Source organism: Chlorocebus sabaeus, chromosome 16, assembly GCF_047675955.1.
Source record: "Chlorocebus sabaeus isolate Y175 chromosome 16, mChlSab1.0.hap1, whole genome shotgun sequence".
Lineage (NCBI taxonomy): Eukaryota > Metazoa > Chordata > Mammalia > Primates > Cercopithecidae > Chlorocebus > Chlorocebus sabaeus.
Window position 1 is genome coordinate 66,106,130 of NC_132919.1, and position 23,006 is coordinate 66,129,135.

The following is a 23,006-nucleotide window of genomic DNA, read 5'->3' on the forward strand; positions in this document are numbered from 1 at the left end:
AGGATTATCACTGATGCACATTTGGGTGAAAAGACATCTGAGAACAGGATCTTCACTGATCTCAAAGTACCACCCCACACATTTTTTATTAATTACCAAAGGGAAAAATTATTTTTTATTTTTTTATGAGACAAGGTCTCATTCTGTCACCTAGGCTGAAGTACAGTGGCAGTATCATAGCTCACTGCAGCCTTGACCCCCCTGGACTCAACTGACCCTCCAAATTCAGCCCCCCAAGCAGATGGGACTATAGGCTTGCACCACCACCCCAGCTAATTAATTTTTAATTTTTATTTTTATTCATTTTTTTTATTTTTAGTAGAGACAGGGTTTCACCTTGTTGTTCAGGCTGGTCTAAAACTGGACTCAAGTGATCCGCCTGTCTCGGCCTTCCAAAGTGCTGGGATTACAAGTGTGAGCCACCACACCCAGCAAAATAACTACAATGGAGAGATCTGGAAGATCATCTTAAACAAGTGATCAGACTTAGCATTATGAGCGACCTGCAGTCACGAGGCAGCAAGGATACATCACCTATGCAGTATTCTTCCCAAAAATGCTTAACTTGAATCTCATGCAAAAACAGACAAATCCAGATTGTGGGACAATTTACAAGACAACTATCTTTGACTCAAAAAATGCCAATGTCATGAAAGATCAAAAAAAGTAGAGGAATGTTTTAGATGAAAGGAAACGAAGACATGACATGCAGTGCCTGATTTTCAATTGGATTCTGTACTATTCTTTCATCTTTCTGGCATGTTTGAATTTTTTTCAAAATGTAAATTTGGGCAAAAGAGATAACCAAGACAATTGATTAATTTGTTGTTATGGCTTATTGGGGGCAGTTTCAGAGAAATATAAACAATCTCTGTAACTGGAATAAATTCTCAAGGTTAATCTTAAGAAGTCAAACCCAAGAGGCTACATGCTACCTGATTTCATTTATAAGACATTCTGAAAAAGGCAAAAGTATAGGAACAGAAATCAGACTAGTAGTTACCAGGGGCTGATGGTGGGAGGAGGGGACTGCCTACAAAGGGACAGGAGGGGCCTTTTTGAGGTGACAGAAATGCTTTGTACTGGGAACGTGGTGGTGCTTATGTAACTATACATTTTCAAATGTATATACACTATACACTTATAAAGGGTGAATATTATGTGAAAATTATATCTCAATAAACCTGACTTAAAAAAATAAAACAAACCTAAAAAACCAACTAAGTAAATATAAATCTAAGAAAAAAATAACTTACAGTTTTTCCAATTCAACAGTCATCGTGAGAATGTTCTTAAGTGTTGCAAGTGGAACTTGCGTTGTTCCCATGTCTCTGAAGAAGAAAGCCGAAACATTCATGATATGAACTCCAATAAAAAATTCTGTACTTAAAAAGGTATTTCAAGGACATGTGATTACTTCAATTTTGGCTTCTCTATAAAACAAGCCACCTCAAAAGTTTCTTTGCTGTTGAATTCCAGGGAGCTCTTACTAAAGAAATTTAAGTTGATCTGCGTCATCAAATCAATGATATTCAAGAGCAGAACTTACACCTTTTTTTTTTACCATTATCTTCTCATTTTCATATTGCATTCACCATCTTATTTTATTTACTCTTTTCATTTTTAGAATAACGAACACCTATTCCTCTTTGCTTTCTTGGTTAAGTAATATTCCTCCATGTGTCTACATGTTCCAAATCTATACGGGCTCTTCAACACTGTTCTCTTCCCCTACTGGCTGTCTGGACCATTACACATCCTTTCTTAATCCTTTTCTTTGCCAATAACTTTTTTCAATAACTCAGTTAAAATTTAAATTACGACATTTTAGCCTAAATGCAAAATACTTAATCTTTGATGACAAATTTAAAAAGCATAAATCATCTCATGACTCGAGAGTACTATAGTACTTACAAATATTTTAATGCCGGCAGTTCAAAGAGATATGGATCTTCAACAGTTGTCAGAGGATTGCGATTGAGAATTCTGAAAAATGCAATGAAATTAAAATTGCCTGCATTTTCAATGTGTGAAACTGCATAAAAAGTTTACATTCATATTTTGGTATGGAACTTACAGGTAAAAAAAAAAAAATTCTGTTTTTACCTAATAAATCACCAATAGACTTCGTAAAGCACTATTCCTTTGGGAACTACCTAGGTCTCTAGACGATAAAGTAGAGGAGAGAAAGAGGTGAAGAAATAGAAAAAACAAAAAATCAAAAAAACACCCAAAAAGTGGATAGCAAAGAAAAAATATGCCACAGAACTTTTCAGGTCAAAAACCCTAGAAGTGACTATGTTGGTAGGAAGCCCTGACTCTGTAGGAAATACTATTTCTAGTGTCCGCCATAATTCAAGTTGCTCGTCCATAATTCAACTTGCTCTTTATTTTTTTTCTTGTGGTTTTTTTTTTTTTTTTTTTTTGAGATGGAGTATTGCTCTGTAGCCCAGGCTGGACAACAATGGCTCCATCTTGGCTCACTGCAACCTCCACCTCCTGGGTTCAAGCAATTCTCCTGCCTCAGCCTCCTGAGTAGCTGGGATTACAGGTGCCCGCCACCACACTCAGCTAATTTTTGTATTTTTAGTAAAGACGGGGTTTCATCATGTTGGACAGAATGGTCTTGAACTCCTAACCTCAGGTGATCCACCCTCGTCGGCCTACCAATGTGTTAGGATTACAGGCATGAGCCACTGTACCTGACTGCTTGCCTTTTATCTTTATAAAGTTTTTCAAATTTATGGTTTAATTTGCACGGTTAAGGAAAAAAAATAGGACCAATTCTTTTGCTTTATAGCCAAAGAAAAAGGGATAAATCTAAGAGAAGGAACGGGTCAAAACCATACTCCCATCACATACTCCCACTTATCTTCTTGTATGACATCACAGCCTTTGTTACATTGCATGTAATCACCTGTCTACTTGTCAGTCTCCTGGACTATCAGCTCCTTGTGGGCAGAGACCACATCTTATTGTCATTGTCATCCCTGTGCCTGGCACGATGTCTGAAATTTACTACGGATTTAATAAATGTTTATTGAATAAACAAATGACATTTTGTTTACATGTCAATAAAATGAATAAATTCATTTTGATATGAATTTTTATTGCAAAATGTGGGAATCTATTTTCTTTTTAATTCTTTAAAGTGAGCAAGAAAAATAAAAGAAACAGGAAGAAATAAAAGAAAATCACCCTTTAGGTTAACCCAAGAATCATCACTGTACTTTTGCAGAAATTATAAAAGTAGTAATTATTACAGTGAGTATCTATTAGGCTGCTACGTACTTGTGATCAGCATTTCACATTTCATCCTCACAATAATCTTAGGTGGTAGATATTATTATTGCCCTATTTTATAAATGAGGAAACTGAGGCACAGAGAGGTTACACAACTTGTCCTAGGTCACTAAGCTATTAAGAAGCAAATCTGTAATCTGAACTCATGTGCTTAATCTGTATGAAGAAAAAGGGTTTACTTTAACCTTACGGTTTTAAAAACTTTTCTTTTCTTTCTTTCTTTCTCTCTCTCTTTTTCTGTCTCTTTCTTCATTTCCCTCCCTCCTTCCCTTCCCTCCCTCCGCCCCTCCGTCCCTCCCTTCCTCCTGTCCTTCCTTCCTTCCTTCTTTTGAGTTAAAGCTTCCATTTATTGTCTGGGCCTGGTGGCTCATGCCTGTAATCCCAGCACTTTGGGAGGCCGAGGTGGGCAGATCATCTGAGGTCAGGAGTTCCAGACCAGCCTCACCAACATGGTAAAATCCCATCTCTGCCAGAGTCCTGCTCTGTCACCCAGGCTTAAGTGCAATGGCATGACCTTGGCTCACTGCAAGCTCCACCTCTTGGGTTCAAGTGATTCTCCTGCCTCAGTCTTCTGAGTAGCTGGGATTACATGTGGCCGCCACCATGCCCAGCTAATTTTTGTATTTTTAGTAGAGACGGGGTTTCGCCATGATGGTCAGGCTGGTCTTGAACTCTTGACTTCAAGTGATCCACCCACCTCAGCCTTCAGAAGTGGTGGAATTACAGGCATCAGTCACCGCTCCCGGCCACCAGATTCTTATGAGGGCCTCACAGTATATAAAGTGCTTAGTAAAGGTGGTGAGTTTAAGCCATTTGTATTGATGCTACCTAAATACTCTTGGTGGAGGGACCTAAGGAGCCTGTTCTCTGATGGAGGGCATAAGCCACCACACTCGGCCCTACACTTTGGATTTAACTTTGATTCCCGCTCATATGCAGAGTTTCTAACTGCTTAAATGTCTGCAACATTTAGCTGCAAGGAAGGAAGCTTACACAAAGACCTCCAGGGAGCAAAAAACTGCACCACTATGCCCAGCTAATTTTTTTGTATTTTTAGTAGGGATGGGATTCACTATGTTGGCCAGGCTGGTGTTGAATTCCTGACCTCAGGCGATCCGCCCGCCTCGGCTCCCAAAGCTCTGGGATTATAGGCCTGAGCCACCCCGCCCAGCAACAAGGCTAATTTGAGGGTCACTTCTTTGATGCCTTTTGTTGACCATGCCATAGGTCAGAACTAGGAGAAGCAGAGCAAGTCATATATAAACTATGTAAGTCTCTAGGCCTCTTTGTACCTTAGTTTCCCCATTTGAGAAAAACAAATGGATCTTAAGACCCACTTTTCAGAGTTCATAATGGGCTTATACCCAGCTAACCAATAATTGTATGAGTTTTTATACAATATAGTTGGTTACTTGTATTCATCTTCTATTTCACTTACAACTTGTGTAAAAACTGCATTCCGTGCCAGGCCTGAAATGTTCCAAAGCTCAGTTCTGTGAGTAAATTGCAACCCAGATTTCTACAAAAAAAGGCATAAGCCAAAGGAAAAAAAAAATTATTTCAGAACATTTATCATTTGCTGTGATTCTAATTTACATAGGATGGAACATAACCTCAATCCTTCCTGTATGCACTAAGGAAATCTCACTGTGGAAGATACTGGCTTATGATTTATACTTTAGCATTGTACATGTGGTGCATTAGCTACAAAACAGTGAATGCTCAGTAAATACCCGTGTGAAGTGATCTTTAGTTCTCTAGAACAGGATTTCACAACTTCAGTACCATCAACATTTTGGACTCTATAACTTTCCCATGGGGGTCTGTGTTATACTTTGGAGGATGTTTAGTCTTATACTTTGGAGGATGTTTAGCAGCATCTCTGACCTCTGCCCAGCAGATGCCAGGAGCACACCCACAGTTTTGTCAACCAAAACTGTCTCTGGACATTACCAAATGTCACCTGAGTACAAAATCACATCAGCTGAGAACCACTGCTCTCTGATGATTCACTATGATGTGTGTAATAATTCTCACAAGAATCCTTGCTAGAGACAAAAAGGATTAGCTATATAATTTTAGTACCTTTCTACTGGTCAAATTTTAATCATAATTCAAAATGAATAGTAAAGAGGTTTATAATTAAGTTTTATAAAAATTCCAAATGTAATAAAGTTATATTTGTAACTTACATAAACTGCAAAAATGGTAGTGGTTCAAATGTACCTCTTTCAATAGACTGTATTTTATTGCAGGATAAATCTCTAGGAAAAATAAAAGGAAAATATTGCCTTGATAAGTTATTAGATGTAGATTAGTATGAATAATAGCAAGAGTTTAGAATAACATTGAATACACATTTTTCATCTCAACTCTAAATTCTGGACTTGTATTTGAACTTTCCAGAGCCCCTAACCCTGCCCATACCTCTCCTAGAGTCTCACCTTCATAGTTTTAATAAATAAAATATACAACTTAATAGACTTTGGAATGAATTTTTCCTGAGAGCAGTAGACTTGATTAGATGCCCTTTTGTCGTCTCATCAAATCCTAGACTATAAGCTCAAAGTTTTTATCTCTATATACAGTTTCTAATATTAAAATGAATAGCCTCACATTTATACACCTTCCTAGTTTAGGTCTGTTTTCCTAAGCCAGTTCAGTATCAGAAGAAATAAAAGACATCCTTTCACATCATTTGAAAGGAAGTTACCCCTTTACTTAATACATAACTTTGAACTAATTCAAATCATATTAATTTCTATCATATTAACATAAATTCATTTTTGGTTTTATATTGCTTTAATAATTCATGAAAGCAATTTTGTCAGTTATACAGTGATGGGGCCTGTCCCTCCCTCTTTTTTTTTTTTTTTTCCCAGACGGAGTCTCACTCAGTCGCCCAGGCTGGAGTGCAGTGGCGCGATCTCGGCTCACTGCAAGCTCTGCCTCCCCGGTTCACGCCATTCTCCTGCCTCAGCCTCCCAAGTAGCTGGGACTACAGGCGCCCACCGCCACATCTGGCTAATTTTTTGCATTTTTAGTAGAGACGGGGTTTCACTGTGTTAGCCACGATGGTCTCGATCTCCTGACTTCGTGATCCACCTGCCTTGGCCTCCCAAAGTGCTGGGATTACAGGTGTGAGCCACCGCGCCCAGCCTCCCTCCCTCTTTACCTGGATGGAATAATGCTGTCTGGCTGATGTCTCCATCTCTAGTCTCTCCCTTCCTAAACTATCCTGCACACAGTCATCAGATAAACTCCCCAGAAGTGGTTTGCAAAGACCAGCATTTCCTGGGAAATTACTGAAGATGCAAATTCTTGGTCCCACTCTAGACCAACTGAATCAGTAACCACGAGGGCAGAGTCCGGAACTGAGTTCTAACGCGCCCTCTCAGTGATTGTGATGCAGATCTATCTACAGCACTGCTGCGGTAACACGGTTCCCCATGATGGCTCTTCAGCTGGGCATTCAAAGCCCTAGAAGATCTGGCTCCAATTTCCTACTCTCCCTCCTTGTACTCTACAGGTACTCATGGTATTCCTCCAACACTTTCCTGCGCTTTGCCCTTCTCCCATTTTCCTTTTGCAAGTTTAGAATATTGTCCCCAAGATGTCTGTCCGATGTTACACAATGGCCCTTCAAAGTCCAATTCAAATGGCATTGTTCTAGTAACATCTTCCTTGGTCCAAACTGAAGTCATTTTCCCCTCTTCTTTTTTTTTTTTTTTTTTTTTTTTGAGACGGAGTCTTTGCTCTGTCGCCCAGGCTGGAGTGCAGTGGCACGAACTCGGCTCACTACAAGCTCCGCCTCCCGGGTTTACGCCATTCTCCTGCCTCAGCCTCCCGAGTAGCTGGGACTACAGGCGCCCGCCACCTCGCCCGGCTAGTTTTTTGTATTTTTTAGTAGAGACGGGGTTTCACCGGGTTAGCCAGGATGGTCTCGATCTCCTGACCTCGTGATCCGCCCGTCTCAGCCTCCCAAAGTGCTGGGATTACAGGCTTGAGCCACCGCGCCCAGCCCATTTTCCCCCTTCTATGCTTCAGAAACAATTTATCCCTCCTAGTGCCCACATCCATTTCTTCTTAATGTAGTTATTTTTCATCCCATTTTTTCTGAGCATGAGCTCCTTGAAAGCATGGACTAGGTTTTGCTCATCTGCATTGCACACCATGTTTAAAACTGACACATGGAAATAAAGTAAATTCAAATATTTGCAAAATAAATGAATAGCTGGCCAGCATGGTGGCTCACGCCTGGAATCCCAGCACTTTGGGAGGCTGAGGTGGGCGGATCATAAGGTCAGGAGATGGAGACCATCCTGGCTAACACAGTGAAACCCAAATGTACTAAACCCCAAGTGTACTAAAAATCCAAAAAATTAGCCAGTCGAGGCAGCATGCGCCTGTAGTACCAGCTACTTGGGAAGCTGAGGCAGGAGAATAGCGTGAACCCGGAGAGTGGAGCTTGCAGTGAGCCGAATTGCGCCACTGCACTCCAGGCTGGATGACAGAGCAAGACTCCATCTCAAAAATAAAAAATAAAAATAATAAAAAATAATAATAATAATAATAAATGAATGAATGAATGAATGGCTAGGGGAGTGAGTAGAAGGAAAATGACTATTTTAAAGGAAATGTAGTTTTATTACTTCATAGTCTCTGTAGCACTTTGGCATCCACTTGAGGGTCTTTACACCCACTTTCCTTAAGCCTTCTACATTTGAAAGAATCTGTTTGCAAAAGAGCATCACTGATGAACTTAATAAGGATTAATGACATACACACCTCTATGAACAAAGGATAAGAATCAAGCTTTCATAGCAATGAACATAGTATCTTCTTGTCTCTAAACAGACAGAAATACTATGCAGGTATCCCTTTCTTAGTAACAGGGCTGGGGAGACAGTTATTTCGTAATTAGTGAAGAGTCAGGGGCATTTCTGACATGCTTACTTCGTGTAAACATTTCTAGCTCTACCAATTTACCATGATTTTAAACATCTGTTTTAATATAACAATTCCTGAACTGAAATCCTTAATACCAGTCTACTCTCTTGGTAGCTCAATATTCTTGATAATATTATTTATATAATTCAGCTGATTTTAAATATTTAAATGTTAATTTAATTTCAATTAAGTTACCAAAAAATTCTGGATTAATGATATTCAAATGAATGTAGGTGGTCTATATTTTCTTCTCCTTTAGGCAACAATCTGAAGTTAACTTTAATTCCTTTCATCCTACTAAACCAACTTTTTCAAATCTTTTTTTGTGAAGGACAGACAGTAAATATTTTAGGCTTTGTGGGCCACATATGATCTCTCTTGCATATTTCTCTTTATTTTTTCTTTCAGTCCTTTAAAAATGCAAAAATCATTCTTAACTTAATGGGTTATTTAAAAATAGACTTTACATTAGATTTGATCTACTGACTGCAGATTGAATAGAAGAAGATGGTATGTAAACCCTTATAAAACAAGGTTCATATGGGTGTCAGTCGCTGCTCAGATCTTATTACCATGTGAAATATTTTTCTGGCTATATTTTGTCTATATAATTTAAAAACTGAAAATGCATAGGAGGTAGCTAATGCTAGAGGTGGGCTGAGACCCTATACAAACTTACAGAATTGCAGAATTTTATTGCTGGAAGAAATCTTAGAGATTATCTAATTTGAACCCCTTATTCATTTTACAGATAATATGACTAAAAACTCATAAATGTGATTAACTAACTTACAAATACTGGAGGGATAGCAGGCCTTCAAATGAATCTTTATGTAATTCAGTCAAATAATTTTCATTGAGAATTCTGGAAAATGAAAAAGTTATTTCTAGATTAAAATGCAAAGTACAACTATTCGCCGCATAGCACTATGTCCTGCATGTGGGGGAAAACTGGGTCATGGTCATTTCAAGATGCTGGTATCTGCTCTGCTTTCATTCAAACCTTTTCTTACATTTTCCTTTTTGTGTCCATCTCTCTCCACCATCACAGACAGACAGACACACACACACACACACACACATGTGCAAGCACATACACACAAGCACACTGCTACCCACTCTTCCCACCAAATTGTATATTTCATGCCTCCTCTCTAGATCACAAAATCCCTTTGAGAATCCACCTCTGGGTGGCACCAAGATCAGCAGAACCTCCATTTCCTCCTCTTTCTCTAAACCTTATTATGAAAGCCCCACATGGAACCATGTCGGGGCTGCAAATGAAGCTATTCAGACTTTTTCCCCATCAAAAAAATTTGAGAACTACAATGTGCATAAAGTGCACAGGACATCAATGTTCTTTATATTTAATTTAATTTAATTTCTGAGACAGGGTCTCACTCTGTTCCCAGACTGGTCTCAAACTCCTGGCTCAAGTGATCCTCCTGTCTCTGCCTCCCAAAGTGTTGCGATTGCAGACATGAGCCACCTCACCTGGCCAAATATTCAGTTTAATAATTATAAAGCAGATACCCATGTAAACATTGTTACAAAAGATCATTGCTAGCATCCCAGAAGCCCCAGAGTGCCCCTTTCCAATCATATCCCTCTCTCTAACCCTAATAGGTAACCACTATCCTGACTTTTGCAATAATTTTCTTGCTTTTAAAATGTACGTCTGGTCTGGCGTGGTGGCTCACGCCTGTAATCCCAGCATTCTGGAAAGCCAGGGCACGTGAATCACCTGAGGTCATGAGTTTGAGACCAGCCTGGCCAAGATGGTGAAACCCTGTCTCTACTAAAAATATAAAAATTAGCTGGGCGTGGAGGCAGGCACCTGTAATTCCAGCCACCCAGGAGGCGGCGGCAGGAGAATCCCTTGAACCCGGGAGGTGGAACGTGCAGTGAGCCAAGATCGCGCCATTGCACTCCAGCCCAGGCGACGAGAACAAAATTCCGTCTCAAAAAATAAATAAAGCAATTCTGCCTCAGCTTCCTAAGTAGATGGGATTATAGGCACCCACCACCAGGCCTGGGTAATTTTTGTATTTTTAGTAGAGACAGTGTTTCGTCACATTGGCCAGGCTGGTCTCAAACTCCTGACCTTAGGCGATCCACCTGCCTCGACCTCCCAAGGTGCTGGGATTACAGGCGTGAGCCACCGCACCTAGCATGTGTTTTATTTTTAATTTAGAACTCATACATGACTTGTCTATATACGTTGAACTAATGATGTCACACACAAACTGTTGTGAAAAATGTTACTTCGAATGTAAGCATTTTTTACAAAATCATTCATGTGTCTAAACCAATTCCTTCTATAAATCAGTAAGAAAATGATAAAACAATTCAACAGGAAAATGAACAAAGGACAGAAAATTCAGAGAAGAAACACAAATGTTCAATAAACATATAATATTTAATTAAATGTATGAGTAATCAGAAAAATTCAAATTTGGATGGAATCCCTTTTATTCATGCATAACTTCAACAAAAAGTTGGAGAATACCCAGCGGTGAAAGGTGTGGGGGAAATGAATGCTGTCATATTCTGCTGACAATAAGTTGGCACAACATTTTTGAGGGCAATTAAAATTTTGTATCTACATAGTCTTCACCCCAAAAATTCCATTTCTAGATACCTATTCTACAGGAATACTTGCCCATGTTGACAAAGAAGCATGTAAGGAATTTCATTGCAGCAATGCATGTAACAAGAAAACTAAGCATAATCTAAACATTCATCAATGGGGGAATTATTAAATAAACTACGATGAATCCAGACTATGGATTATGCAGGAGTTTAAATGAATGGGGTGACCGTCTGAGTACTGGGAAGGAAAGAAATCATGAAGTGAAAGAATATCATATCATATAAGTGATACACTTATCATATGATATCATGTAAGTGATACCATGAAGTGAAAGAATCAAGTTGCAAAATGTTACCATTTATGTAAACAAAAAAGATTTTAAAAACCACATGCAAATCTATTTTGCTTTATGTAAATATGAATGCAGGCAAATGGGGAAAAGTCTGGAAGCATGTACACTAAATACAGAGTAGCACTACCTCAGGGATGAGGGAGTAGGGCACAAGGAGGGTTTCTGTTATACCTGTTATTGCATTTTTATACATTAAAAATAGAATCACGGGCTGGGGGTGGTGGCTCATGCCTATAATATAAGCACTTAAGGAGGCCAAGGTGGGAGGATCACTTGAGCCCAGGAGCTCAAGACTAGCCTAAGCAGCATAGGAAGACCCTGTCTCTACAAAAAATACAAAATTAGGTGGGCGTGGTGGCATGCACCTGTGGTCCCAGCTACTTGGGAGGCTGAGGTGGGAGGATCACTTGCACCTGGGAGGTGAAGGCTGCAGTGAGATGTGATTATGCCACTGCACTCCAGCCTGGGGGACAAAGTAAGAAGACCCTGTCTCTGAAAAAAAAAAGAGGAAAAAAAAGAATATAACCATGTACTATCTGTATAATAAAAAATGAATTTAAATTGCCTCTTATTTTAGAGAGCCTACCAAATTTAATTTTAAAATAACCAAAGGATTGCAATCCACAGAGGTTGATTTGGGGTATGGAGGGGAAATATCTTTTCTCAGAGGTACCGACCTCAAAATTCTGGACCGAGAAGGATCTTACAATGCAGTTAGTTTTTTGTCATATTTGGAGAGAATATACTCACAGTTTCTCGGTCCAAATATATGCTTTCCATACATTTCCATCAATGTACGAAATATAGTTTCCTTGGAAATTTCTGTGAAGAAACACAGTTTACATCCTTGAATAGGTAGGAAAAGAATGATGAGGATAAATAAAGGAATCACGGCAACCTTGTTGGGGATATTCAGAAACAGAAAATAACACCTGCTTTCTCATTTCCAGAGCTATCAGCTTCCCAGTTTGCACAATTCATCAAGAAACAATGCGGAGCCACTGGCACAAATGATGAGGCATCTCCTGGAAGCTTAACTTCCTATCTGTCACATCTCTCGGACAAACAGTGCCAGTTAATTACTTTGAATGTAAGTATTTTATCCAAAAGCACTTATGTGCCTAAACAAACTCCTACAAATCAACACAAAAATGGTAAATAATTCAACAGAAAAAATGGGCAAAAGCTTATCACTATCAATAAATAAGTAGAAAGAAACCCTATGCCAGGTAGCACCAAAGCTTTGCCCTCTGTTGAAACATCCTAGGCTTTTTCTTTCCACTCTTATTACAACCGACCTCATTTGGCCCCTTCACACTTTACTCCTACGTTTTGCAAGACTTTTCTATTCTGTCTCCCTGAAATAAGCTTTTCCTTTTGGACACATTGCATATGGATTCTAAAATAATCCTTTGCATGTCTACAGTTGAACATAAAGCAAAAAACAAAATAAAATAAAATAATCCTCCTGTTTTGATCATTTAATCTCTCTTGCTTGGAAACTTTCAATGGCTTTCCATACCTCACTGTGTAACTTTCAAACTCCTATAGCTGATAGTCAAGGTTTTACATAATCGTATCTTCACTGCTCCCTCACCTAATTCTTTGCAGCCAGATTGGTCTACTAAATTCCAACCATACCTGTAGCCATGCCTTTGCCTAGACTGTACTCCCATTTTTTTTCTTTTTAACAAATTATAGCTACTCTTTAAGACCCAAGTAAAGTTTTGGCTTATCCATGTAGCTTTCCCTGATCTAAACACCTCAAGGATCCCAGATTCTGGTAAATTCTAGCACTGATTGTACGCATTATCTTTTAGTCATTAATTATATAAACCTCCCTTTTTATGCCTATTATCTTTCTTCCCTCCTATCATTTTCATGTTGTGGAGACAGTAGCATATTTGGCCCTGGGTTTGACACAAAACGAGTGCTACATATAGAAAGTCAGGGACAACGATGAGTTGTGGACATAACTAAAGGACTGAGTAATCATGTTAACAGCCAACACTCCTACATATGCTAGGCACTGATGAAGTGTTTCATACATTCACTCACCTACATTTCACAACAATCCTATGAAATGGTAGCTAGCATAACTCACAGTTGAAATGTGAGGAAACTGAGTCACAGAGCGGAATAACTTGCTCTGGGTCACCAAGCTAAAAATAGACCTGGGTTCAACCCCAGGCAGCCTGGCTCCGGAATCAACTCTTAACCACTTATAGCCTCATCACTGAGATCGGGAGAGGGACAGGTTGCTGTAAAGAGGGTGAAGCAAAAATGGGAGCAGAGCAGCGGATAAGCAATGATGTGATGGGGCTAAATAAAAATAGATAAGAAAACGAGTAAAAGGCTAGAGTAAAAGACTGGAGAAGGGGCCTAACATTAAAGGAGAATGAGAAGGGAGAGTTGACAAGCAAAGGTGAAGCAGAAAGTCAGTTGTCAGTATGGCTTGGGGAGATAAAGAAAGCCAGGAAGGCCTCCAGGAAAAGGCTGCCACGTCAGGCAGGACACAGAGGACAACTGGGGAAAGGTGATCCTTACAAGACGGTGAAGGTGCCATTGTAGGTGTTGGGCTCTGGCACAGGCACTTGGAGGAGCCTCTGCTTTGGGCTGAGATCAATACACGACAGCGTCTTATCTCCGCAGGTACAGAGTTCACATATGTTGGTGCTTGTGGAGGCCTTCTGTTCCTCGGATGCAGTTAAAGCCTTATTTTGGGCATGACTTTCAGGCTGCACCAGTGAGTCCTGAGTAGGTTCTAGTTCAGTATGTGAATCTCTGACTTCAGTCAGTTTTCGATGCAGAGTCTGAACCTGGTCTGGATGAGGAGCTGTAGTCGTCTCCAGGGCTGTAGAATGTCCAGTCTCTGTAGTGGGCTCTGGAGTTAAGGCAAGCCCCCGGTCTGGAGGCTGAGTTGAGGTCTCCTCTGTGGTTGGAGATGGTTTAACCTCTGTAGTAGGTTCTGTAGTTATAGTAAGCTCCAGGTCCAGAGGTTGAACTGTGACTTGAGTCAGGTGTGAATGCTGAGCCTGACCCTTGTCTGAAGGTGGAAGTGTCACCTCAGGGTGTTCTGGAGGAGAAGCTGTAGTCGTCAGGGCTGTAGAAGGTTCAACCTCCGTAGTGGGCTCTGGAGTGCTAGTAAGCCCCAGGTCCAAAGGTTGAACTGTGGCTTGAGTCAGGTGTGAATGCTGAGTCTGAACCTGGTCTGGATGTGGAAGTGTCACCTTAAGGTGCTTTGCAGGAACTATAGTCTTCTTCAGGGGTGTGGAATATTCAACCTCCATAGTGGGTTCTGGAACGATGGTAAGTCCCAGGTCCAAAGATTGAACTGTGACACTGGGCAATGTTGAATGCTGAGCTTGATCCTGACCTGGTGTTGGGCCTGTCACCTCATCATGAGATAGAGGTTGAGCTGCAACCTCCTTAGACGGCTCTGGAAGCTGAGCTGGTACCATTTGCTGCCTTGAAGGTTCTACCTCCTTAGGGGGCTCTGGAGCCTGAACTGTGGCCTCCTGCTGGGTCAGAGAAGGTTCTGCCTCCATAGGGGGCTCTGGAATCTGAGCTGGAACCTCCTCCTGAGTTAGAGATGGTTCCACCTCCTGAGGGAACTCTGGAGATAAAGATGAGACCATCTGCTGGGTCAGAGAGGGTTCTATCACCATAGGGGGGTCTGAAGACTGAGCAGGGACTGCCTGCTGTACTGGAGAGGATTCTACCTCTTTAGGTCGCTCTAAAAGTTGAGTTGGGGCCTGCTGTAGGACTGGAGATAGCTTGATCATCTCACGTGGCTCTGATGGCTGAACTGGTATCTCCTGTTGCAGTGGAGGACTGATCTCTTCAGTGGAATTCAGAGGAGGACCTGAGGCTTCCTGCTGGGTTGCAGATGGGTCAATCTCCTTAGGGGGCTTTGGTGGCTCAGCTGGGAACTCTTGCTGGACTGGAGAAGGTTCTGCCTCCTTAGGGGAATCTGGAATCTGAGCTGTGGCCTCTTGCTGGACTGGAGATTCAATATTTTCAGGAGAATGCAGAAGTGGGGAAGGGAGATCAGGCTGGGCTAGAGAAAAGTCAGCCTGCTCAGTGGGAACAGAAGGATTGTCCTGCTGGACTGGAGAAGGTTGTACCCGCATAGTGACTGCTGTAGGTCTGGTAAGCCCCATATCTACATCTAGATGTGACATATATAGAGGTGAACCTATTGCTTCATCATTCAGTGAACTTTCAAAGTTTGAGGAGAGCTGAGTTGGAAGCTGAGTTGTGGGCACTTTATGGACTAAAGGAAGTTCATAATTTTCAGGTCTATTTAGCTGCTGAGTTATAATGTCTTGCTGGTCTTTCAAATGTTGAAACTGCTCAGGGGACATTACGGGTTGAGCTGGGGGCCGCTGTTGGCTTAACATTGCAACCTGATTAATGAAATCTGGAGTCATGGTAACCACGTGATCCATAGGATTAACAGTGACATGGTGCAATGTTGGAAGCTGAACTTGATCATGACTTAGAGGGGAAATTGCTACCTCAGGATGCTCTGGAGGTTGAGCTACAACTACATTAGGGAGCTCTGGAGTCTGAGCTGGGGCCTCCTTCTGGGTTAGAGAAGACTCACCCTCCTCAGCGGTCTGTGGATGCTCAGCTGCAGCCTCCTGCTGGGTTGGAGAGGGGTTCTCATTATTAATAGATTCCGGAGATTGAACTGAAGTCTCCTGTTGAATTGCTAAAGGTCCAGCCTCTTCCAGTGACTCTGGAGGCAGAGGTGGGCCCCCGTGCTGGATGGTGGGAGGTTCTACATCATTACCTGGCCCTGAAAGCTGAGCTGTAGCCTCCTGGAGGACTGGAGAAGTTCCCACCTCTGCACTAGGCTCTGTTGCTATGGTGAGCTGCACATCTGGAGGCTTAACAGAGACACTGGGCATATCTGAATGCTGAGTCTGATGGTGACCAGGAGGTGAAACTGTGACTTCATGATGTTCTGGAGGCTGAGCTGGGGTCTCCTGCAGGGCTGGAGAAGATTCAACCTCCCCAGAAGACTCAGAAGGCTGAGCTGGCTGCTCCTGCTCACTGGGGGAAAGTTCAGGCTCCACAGGAGGACCTGGAGGCTCAGTTGGGGGCTCCTGTTGGGTTGCAGAAGGTTCCACCTCCTCTGGAGGCTGACCTGGGGACTCCTGCTGGACTTCAGAAGATTCTGTCTCGTTTTCAGCCTCTGGAGTCATGGGAACCTCCACATCTGCAGGTTTAACTGTAATGCTAGGCAAGTTATAATGAGCTTGATCCTCACCTGGAGGCTGAACTGTCACCTCACGATTCGGTAGAGTTAGACTTTCCATAGAGGATGCTGGAGGCAGAGCTGGGGCCACCTGCTGGGTAGAAGAAGGTTCTTCCTCCTCAGGGAGCTGTGGAAGCTGCCCTGGGGCTTCTTGCTGGAGTAAAGAGGATTGGATGTGTTCAAGGGTCTCTGGATTTTGAGTTTCCGGCTCTAGATGGAATTGAGAAAGTCCAACTCGCTCAGGGGGCCCTGGAGGCTCATCTGAGTTCACCCGGAGTTCTGGAGGCAGGCCGCCGGGATACAGTGTGTCCATACTCGAATATTCATCCTGCAAAGTCTGTTTCTCACGCTGAGGTTTGGATAATCGGTGTGGAATTCCAACAATCTCAGCAAGGCTCCAACGCTCAGCTAGATCTTTCTTCAGGTTCTTGGGCGAAACAATAAATGTGGTTGGTTTTGAAATCTTACTGTCTAGCGGAACAAGTATTTCATCTGCCTGATGACCTGCAGCCCGATCTAGATCTGCAGTTGGAAACTTACTTTTGAGGCGAGGAAGCTGAACTAGGGTCTGATTCTGATCCCCGTCCAGCAGTGGGACCACCTCTGGGAGCCTTTCTTCCGGAGTCAGCTTGTCATTTAAATCCTGGTGTGCAGCGGAGAACTGCTCTGGCCCCAGGGGCAGCTCTTCAGCTGAATCCGTGTCCAGGAATGGAACCAAATTTTCAGTCGATTCCTGGGGCAGGGCTGACATCTGCGAGGAAGCAGAGGGCCCCAGGTAATCAAAGTCCCCCGGGTCTGCCGGGGGAGTGGGCGCATGGGGAGATTCCCATGGGAGATGGGAGGAGCGGGAAGACCGGGGCTCAGGCGGTCCCAGGGGGTTAGAGGTCAGCTGGAGTGGGTCCTTGACCCACTCCAGAGGCTGAGTCTCCTTGACTAGTAGACACAATAGTTGCCATGTGAGGAGGGGCCATGGGCCCCAGAAACGCAGCCAGAACATGACACACGAGTGCTGCGCACTGAGCGGGAGTCATTCTGGCAACCCTAAGATGCTCGTGCCTCTTACAAGCATGTGCCCCGCCCTGTCTTTATGACACCTTTATTTATGCCACCTTTATTAGGCGTGGGTCCAGATCTGCTCCATGTCACCAGGGCAATCTTATGTCACAATCCCGCCCTAACACCCCTTCCCACCCCGCCCGGCTGGAACACCCCTTTCCCTCCCCTTAGGGAGGAAGGATTTGGGCCACAGACCCAGGTGGTCCCAGGACTCCAGCAGCCTGCTGTGGTGTGGTGGGGTGGGGTCATGGGACCTCGCCTTGGGATCTTCAGAAGTGCTAGTCCAGTTGTGGCAGCCTGAACTCTTCCGCCTCCAAGGTGAAATCCAAGCATACTCTTCCTTTCAGGGACAGCAACTGAGCTGCAAAATGGGCGCCAGTTAGGGTGGCAGGCACGACGCACATTACAGTCATTTATTCCAAAATGTTGCCGTTTTCGCTAAACTGTTGCATGTTTGATAATGAATTCACCACCCTACTAGGTAGGGGCTGCCAGGGAATAAGCGAGGACTCCACATTTTCTGTAGGAGGGGTGTGGGGGGTGGACAATTCAGTCTGGGAAAGAAGGCTTTAATCCGAGTGAAGAGCCCTTTGCACTAGCAGGGAGGAGGCTGAACTGTCATCCTGCCTTGACTCAACACAGCCATTACCCTAGAAGTTACAGCACCACCCTTCAGAGATCTACCCTGTGTGCACACATGGAGAAGAGGCTTAGGCTGTTAAAGTCAACATGTTAAATAATTTCCTGAAATGCGACTGTAATTAGAACACAGCTGACTTCCCCCACAGCCATTCTTACCTATTACTGTCTGGCACAATTATCAGCATGTAAACTCCAAGAAGGTGCTTCATCTTATTCCAGTACCTAGCAGAGGCACAGGGTGCACAGTGATGGTTTTAAACTTGAAGGGGGGCTGTGCACAGTGGCTCACATCCATAATGCCAGAACTTTGGGAGGCCGAGGTGGGCAGATCACTGAGGTCAGAAGTTCCAGACCAGCCTGATCAACATGCTGAAATCCCGTCTCTACTAATAGCTGGGCGTGGTGGTGCATGCCTGTAATCCCAGCTACTCGGGAGGTTGAAGCAGGAGAATCACTTGAACCTGGGAGGCAGAGGTTGCAGTGAGCCTAGATTGCAACATTGCACTTCAGCCTGGGCAATGAGAAACCTCCGTCTCAATAAAATAAAATAAAATAAAACTGAAGGGATTCCAAGATTCACCTCATTTAGGAATGGATCTATTGTTATAATCAGATTTCTGAAATCAGTGCTGACTTCCTCTCACAATTCACAGGAACCTAGACTTCTTAAAGCTTGAAGTTTACTGGATGCGTTTTATTTAAATTGAGTTAAAATAATTATTTTACAGGGAAGAACTTCAAAACACGTTGCAACTTTGGGGTGAAAGTTAAATAAAATACTCTAGCCCCAAAATAAGTTCCCACTGAAATGAAACTTTTGCTCCTTTTTTAAAAAAAAATTCCATAAATAGTAAATAATGACTGTTTTCTTTTGAGATTAATTTAGAAACTTAATCCCTATTTAAGAGCTTTCATATGCAGTCATGCGTTGCTTGCCGCGTGAGGAGCTTGAGAAAGGTGTCATTAGGTGATTTCACCATTGTGCTAACATCATGGCGTATACTTCTACAAACCTAGGTGGTGTAACCCACAGCACACCTAGGCTATGTGGTACGGCCTACGACTCCTAGGCTACAAACCTGTACTGTATGTTACTGTACTGAATATTAAAGGCAACTGTCACAGAATGGCAGGTATTTGTGTATGTAAACATGGAAAAGGTATAGTTAAAATACTGTATAAAAGATAAAAATGGGGCCCAGGCACAGTGGCTCATGCCTGTAATCCCAGCACTTTGGGATGCGGAGGTGGGTGGATCACCTGAGGTCAGGAGTTCGAGACCAGCCTGGCCAACATGGCAAAAACCAGTCTCTACTAAAAATATAAAAATTAGCTGAGTATGGTGGCGCATGCCTATAATGCATCCCGCTACTCGGGAGGCTGAGGTAGGAGAATCACTTGAACCCAGGAGGCAGAAGTTACAGTGAGCTGAGATCACACCATCGCACTCCAGCCTGGGCAACAGAGTGAGACTCCATCTCAACAACAACAACAACAAAAAGATAAAAATGGTATGCCTGTATAGGGATAGCTCCATTATACTCCTATGCAACCACCATCATATATGTGGTCTACTGTTGACCAAAACTTCATTTTGCAGCACATGATTGTAAATGATTGACAGAAAGATCTTCAGCAAAATAGTCTGCCCAAGGTATATGGAAGATATTGAGATCCAAGTAATAAGTCATATTTGAAAGGCATTACAGTTTTCGAAAGCTGTAGCACAATCAGTCTTAAGGCCACTTACATTCTCCCCACATCTCTGGGATCCTGTTTGAAGGGAGTTCTAAAAAGGCCTGTGTTCAAGCAGCCCAGCTTCCCTTACTCCTGGGGCCGGGGGAGACTAACCCCTCTCCTGTGTCCACAGCTGTAGTAACACAGTCCTCAGTTCTGTCTCCAAACTCCAAATAAGGGGAAAGAGCCAAAGGTCAAGACTTTAGGAAAAGCCCCAGAAATACCCTGCACTCAAAAAGCAGTTTCGGAGTTTCACATTTTCCTGAGAATGAAGCAAATTATCCTCCAAATTCTGCTGCTTATTTTGAATTATGGTTATACTGCATATGTTATCTGACCCTTGAGGTTTTTTTTGTTTTTCTGAGATGGGAGTTTCGCTCTTGTTTCCCAGGCTGGAGTGCAATGGAGCGATCTTGGCTCACCACAACCTCCACCTCCCAGGTTCAACCGATTCTCCTGCCTCAGCCTCCCAAGTAGCGGGATGCATGCACCACCGTTTCCCCATGTTGGTCAGGCTGGTCTTGAGCTCCCAACCTCAGGTGATCCGCCCGCCTTGGCCTCCCAAAGCACTGGCATTACGTTTGAGCCGCTGCGCCCGGCCCTGTTACCTTTGAGTTTTTATCTCCACATACTTGAATTAAACCGTGTAGTTCTTCTTCCCATCCGACATCTACAATCTCTTCACTGGGTCTATACTCCACAGCTATTTTACCACTTTCTGAAATAAAGTTAGCAAGGATCAATTCAGAATGTTTTTCATTCTAAAACTTCCTGCATATAATGGTAGCAGCCCACAATGAAACATTATTTTGGTTTCTAAAAGCAGAAAATAAGAGCACTTTCCTGGAAGTTCCCTCATTATACCCTTGGATTTTTTCTTTTTTTCTTTTTTTTTTTTTTTTTTGGAGACAGGGTCTCACTCTGCACCCAGGCTGGAATGCAGTGACACTATCAGAGCTCACTGCAGCCTGGAATTCCCGCGCTCAAGTGATCTTCCTGCCTCAGCCTCCAGAGTAACAGGGACTACTCCCCTGTGCCCAGCTAATTCTCTTTTTTAGAGACATGGTCCCACTTTGTTGCCCAGGCTGATCTCAAACTCCTGGCTTGAACTGATCCTTCTGTCTTGGTCTCCCAAAGTGCTGAGATTTCAGGTGTCAGTCACCACGTCTGGTCTCACAGCTCAGTTTTTAACATATGTATGAAATATCAACTGTGTTTGGGTCAAAGGACTTTATGATCTTACAGATGGGAACTAAGGAATAATAACATAGGAAATAAAAAATGTGGAAACAAAAATGTTGAATCACAATATGACTAAATGGAAAGGCATCAGGTGTGGGGTCGAAGTAAGTTCAAATCCAAAATAGAGACCATGGGGCTAGTAGACACTTCACATTAGAAGCACAGCTAGGTGTCTACTCACTGAGAACCGGAATTCCACCAGATACAATGAACAAAGCTTCAGAGTGAAGACATTTGAATATTTTTTTTGGCAGAAAATGACCCACATGCTCTATAGACAATAAACTTCCTTTAAGGCAAACTAGAGCTATAATGCTTTTGGTCTAAGAAGTTTTGAGTGTGTGCAAGGGATACCTCTGCACACCAGGGAGAGGGAGACAACCTACACATTTGGCTTCGTTATTAAAGGTCCTCCCTCCCTATAACTGGATGGGTTATGTCCCCTAAGATCCAGATGAGTAAAAATTCATACACATTCGATGAAATTCCAGAAGTTACCTTCAAACTCTGCTACTCATTGAATGCCATGAAGATATTGGGGGGGGAAAAAAAAAAACAAAAAAACCTTTCTGCTCAACAAGGGATTGATATTATCACGTTTGAGAGAACTTCAGAATCTCAGGCCTGAACCCAGGGCTGCTAAATTAGGATCTGCAGTTTCTCACAATCTTCAGGTGATTTATACAGTCATTAAAGTTTGAAAAGCTGCCTTGAAACAGTCCTTCCTAAAACTGAAGTGGAGGAGAAGCAAAAATCATCGGTAAATTGTTCAAAGTAATCTCAAATGCAACCCAAATTTACAGAATCCCAGGTGAAGCTCAGTAATCTGTATTTTTATCCTTCTCCCCAAATAATTCTGATATGCAGGCAAGTTTGAAAACCACTCCTTTAAAGAAAATGGATACTCTCCTTACAAAGTAGAAAGTAGGGTTTTGGAAACTCATGCAAGGGAAGCAAAAAGATGCCTCAGGAGGCAATAATTACAACAGGATTGATGCAAATGGAAGCCGAAGCTTAACCAAAGACATTAATATATGCCTACAAAAGAAAATGCTAACGAAGTCAAGTGGTCTGCATGAATTCTGAAGACAAATGGAGAAGCAAAGAACAAAATTTGTCAATGAATTTCCAGCACAGTCTAGGTTAAGGGAGTGACTTTCTTGACTGAATGACACAGACTCTGGACCACCTGATCGGTTATTACCTTAATGGAGGAATTATATTACAATGTACAGGTACTTTAATTAGAATGACCTGGCAGTTACTGAGGCAAAATTCTCTGCTCCTTTGTATTCTGCAACACAAGAAGGATCTATATGGATGTTCTCTTCTCTGCTGTTTGGATGAACTGGTCAACGGCACTCATTATGCCTTGGGTTTTAAATCTGCATCGTGGTCATACTCTGTTAATTAATTTCTCATATTTTTAATAAAAAGTTTGCCTGTATATTTTAGACAGAAATTACCTTACTTTGCTGAAATTCTAAGAAATCCTAGACAGTTTTCAAGGCCGGGCTCAAATGTCACCTCTACTACCCTTTGCTGTGCCTCCTGGCACTGTGCTTCTGATACTCTGTATGGTCCTCCACGACAGCGCGAGCACGATTATATTACCGGCAATTACTGATGCCCCCCTGGCTCATTTGTTGACTCCTTTAGAGCACAGATCATGTTTTATTTATTGTAGCAACTAAAACAATATTTGTTCAACCAATGACACCCATAAACAAAACTACCTGCCGAGGACAGAGATGCAGAGGTAAAGTCATGCCAAGATTAAATCTCAGAAACCACCGTAGATTTTTCAGAGTTGACCAATACATTTATTGTATTAATTATAAAAAAAAAAAAATCATAGTGTTTTC

The 23,006-nt window shown here is 42.3% G+C and overlaps 1 protein-coding gene across 1 annotated transcript in view; it reads right to left on the reverse strand.

The window, feature by feature from the left end:
• Positions 1–17,510, reverse strand: part of LOC103243250 (leucine-rich repeat-containing protein 37A3-like) — a 57,768-nt gene extending 40,258 nt beyond the window's left edge. Inside the window, 9 exon segments of the mRNA XM_073005188.1 lie at positions 1,257–1,331; positions 1,915–1,986; positions 4,742–4,822; positions 5,496–5,567; positions 9,047–9,118; positions 11,949–12,020; positions 13,746–16,927; positions 17,066–17,468; positions 17,470–17,510. Of these exon segments, the coding sequence (XP_072861289.1) occupies positions 1,257–1,331; positions 1,915–1,986; positions 4,742–4,822; positions 5,496–5,567; positions 9,047–9,118; positions 11,949–12,020; positions 13,746–16,927; positions 17,066–17,468; positions 17,470–17,495 (4,055 nt within the window). The 5' untranslated portion in view covers positions 17,496–17,510.
• Positions 17,511–23,006: the final 5,496 nt, after the last annotated feature.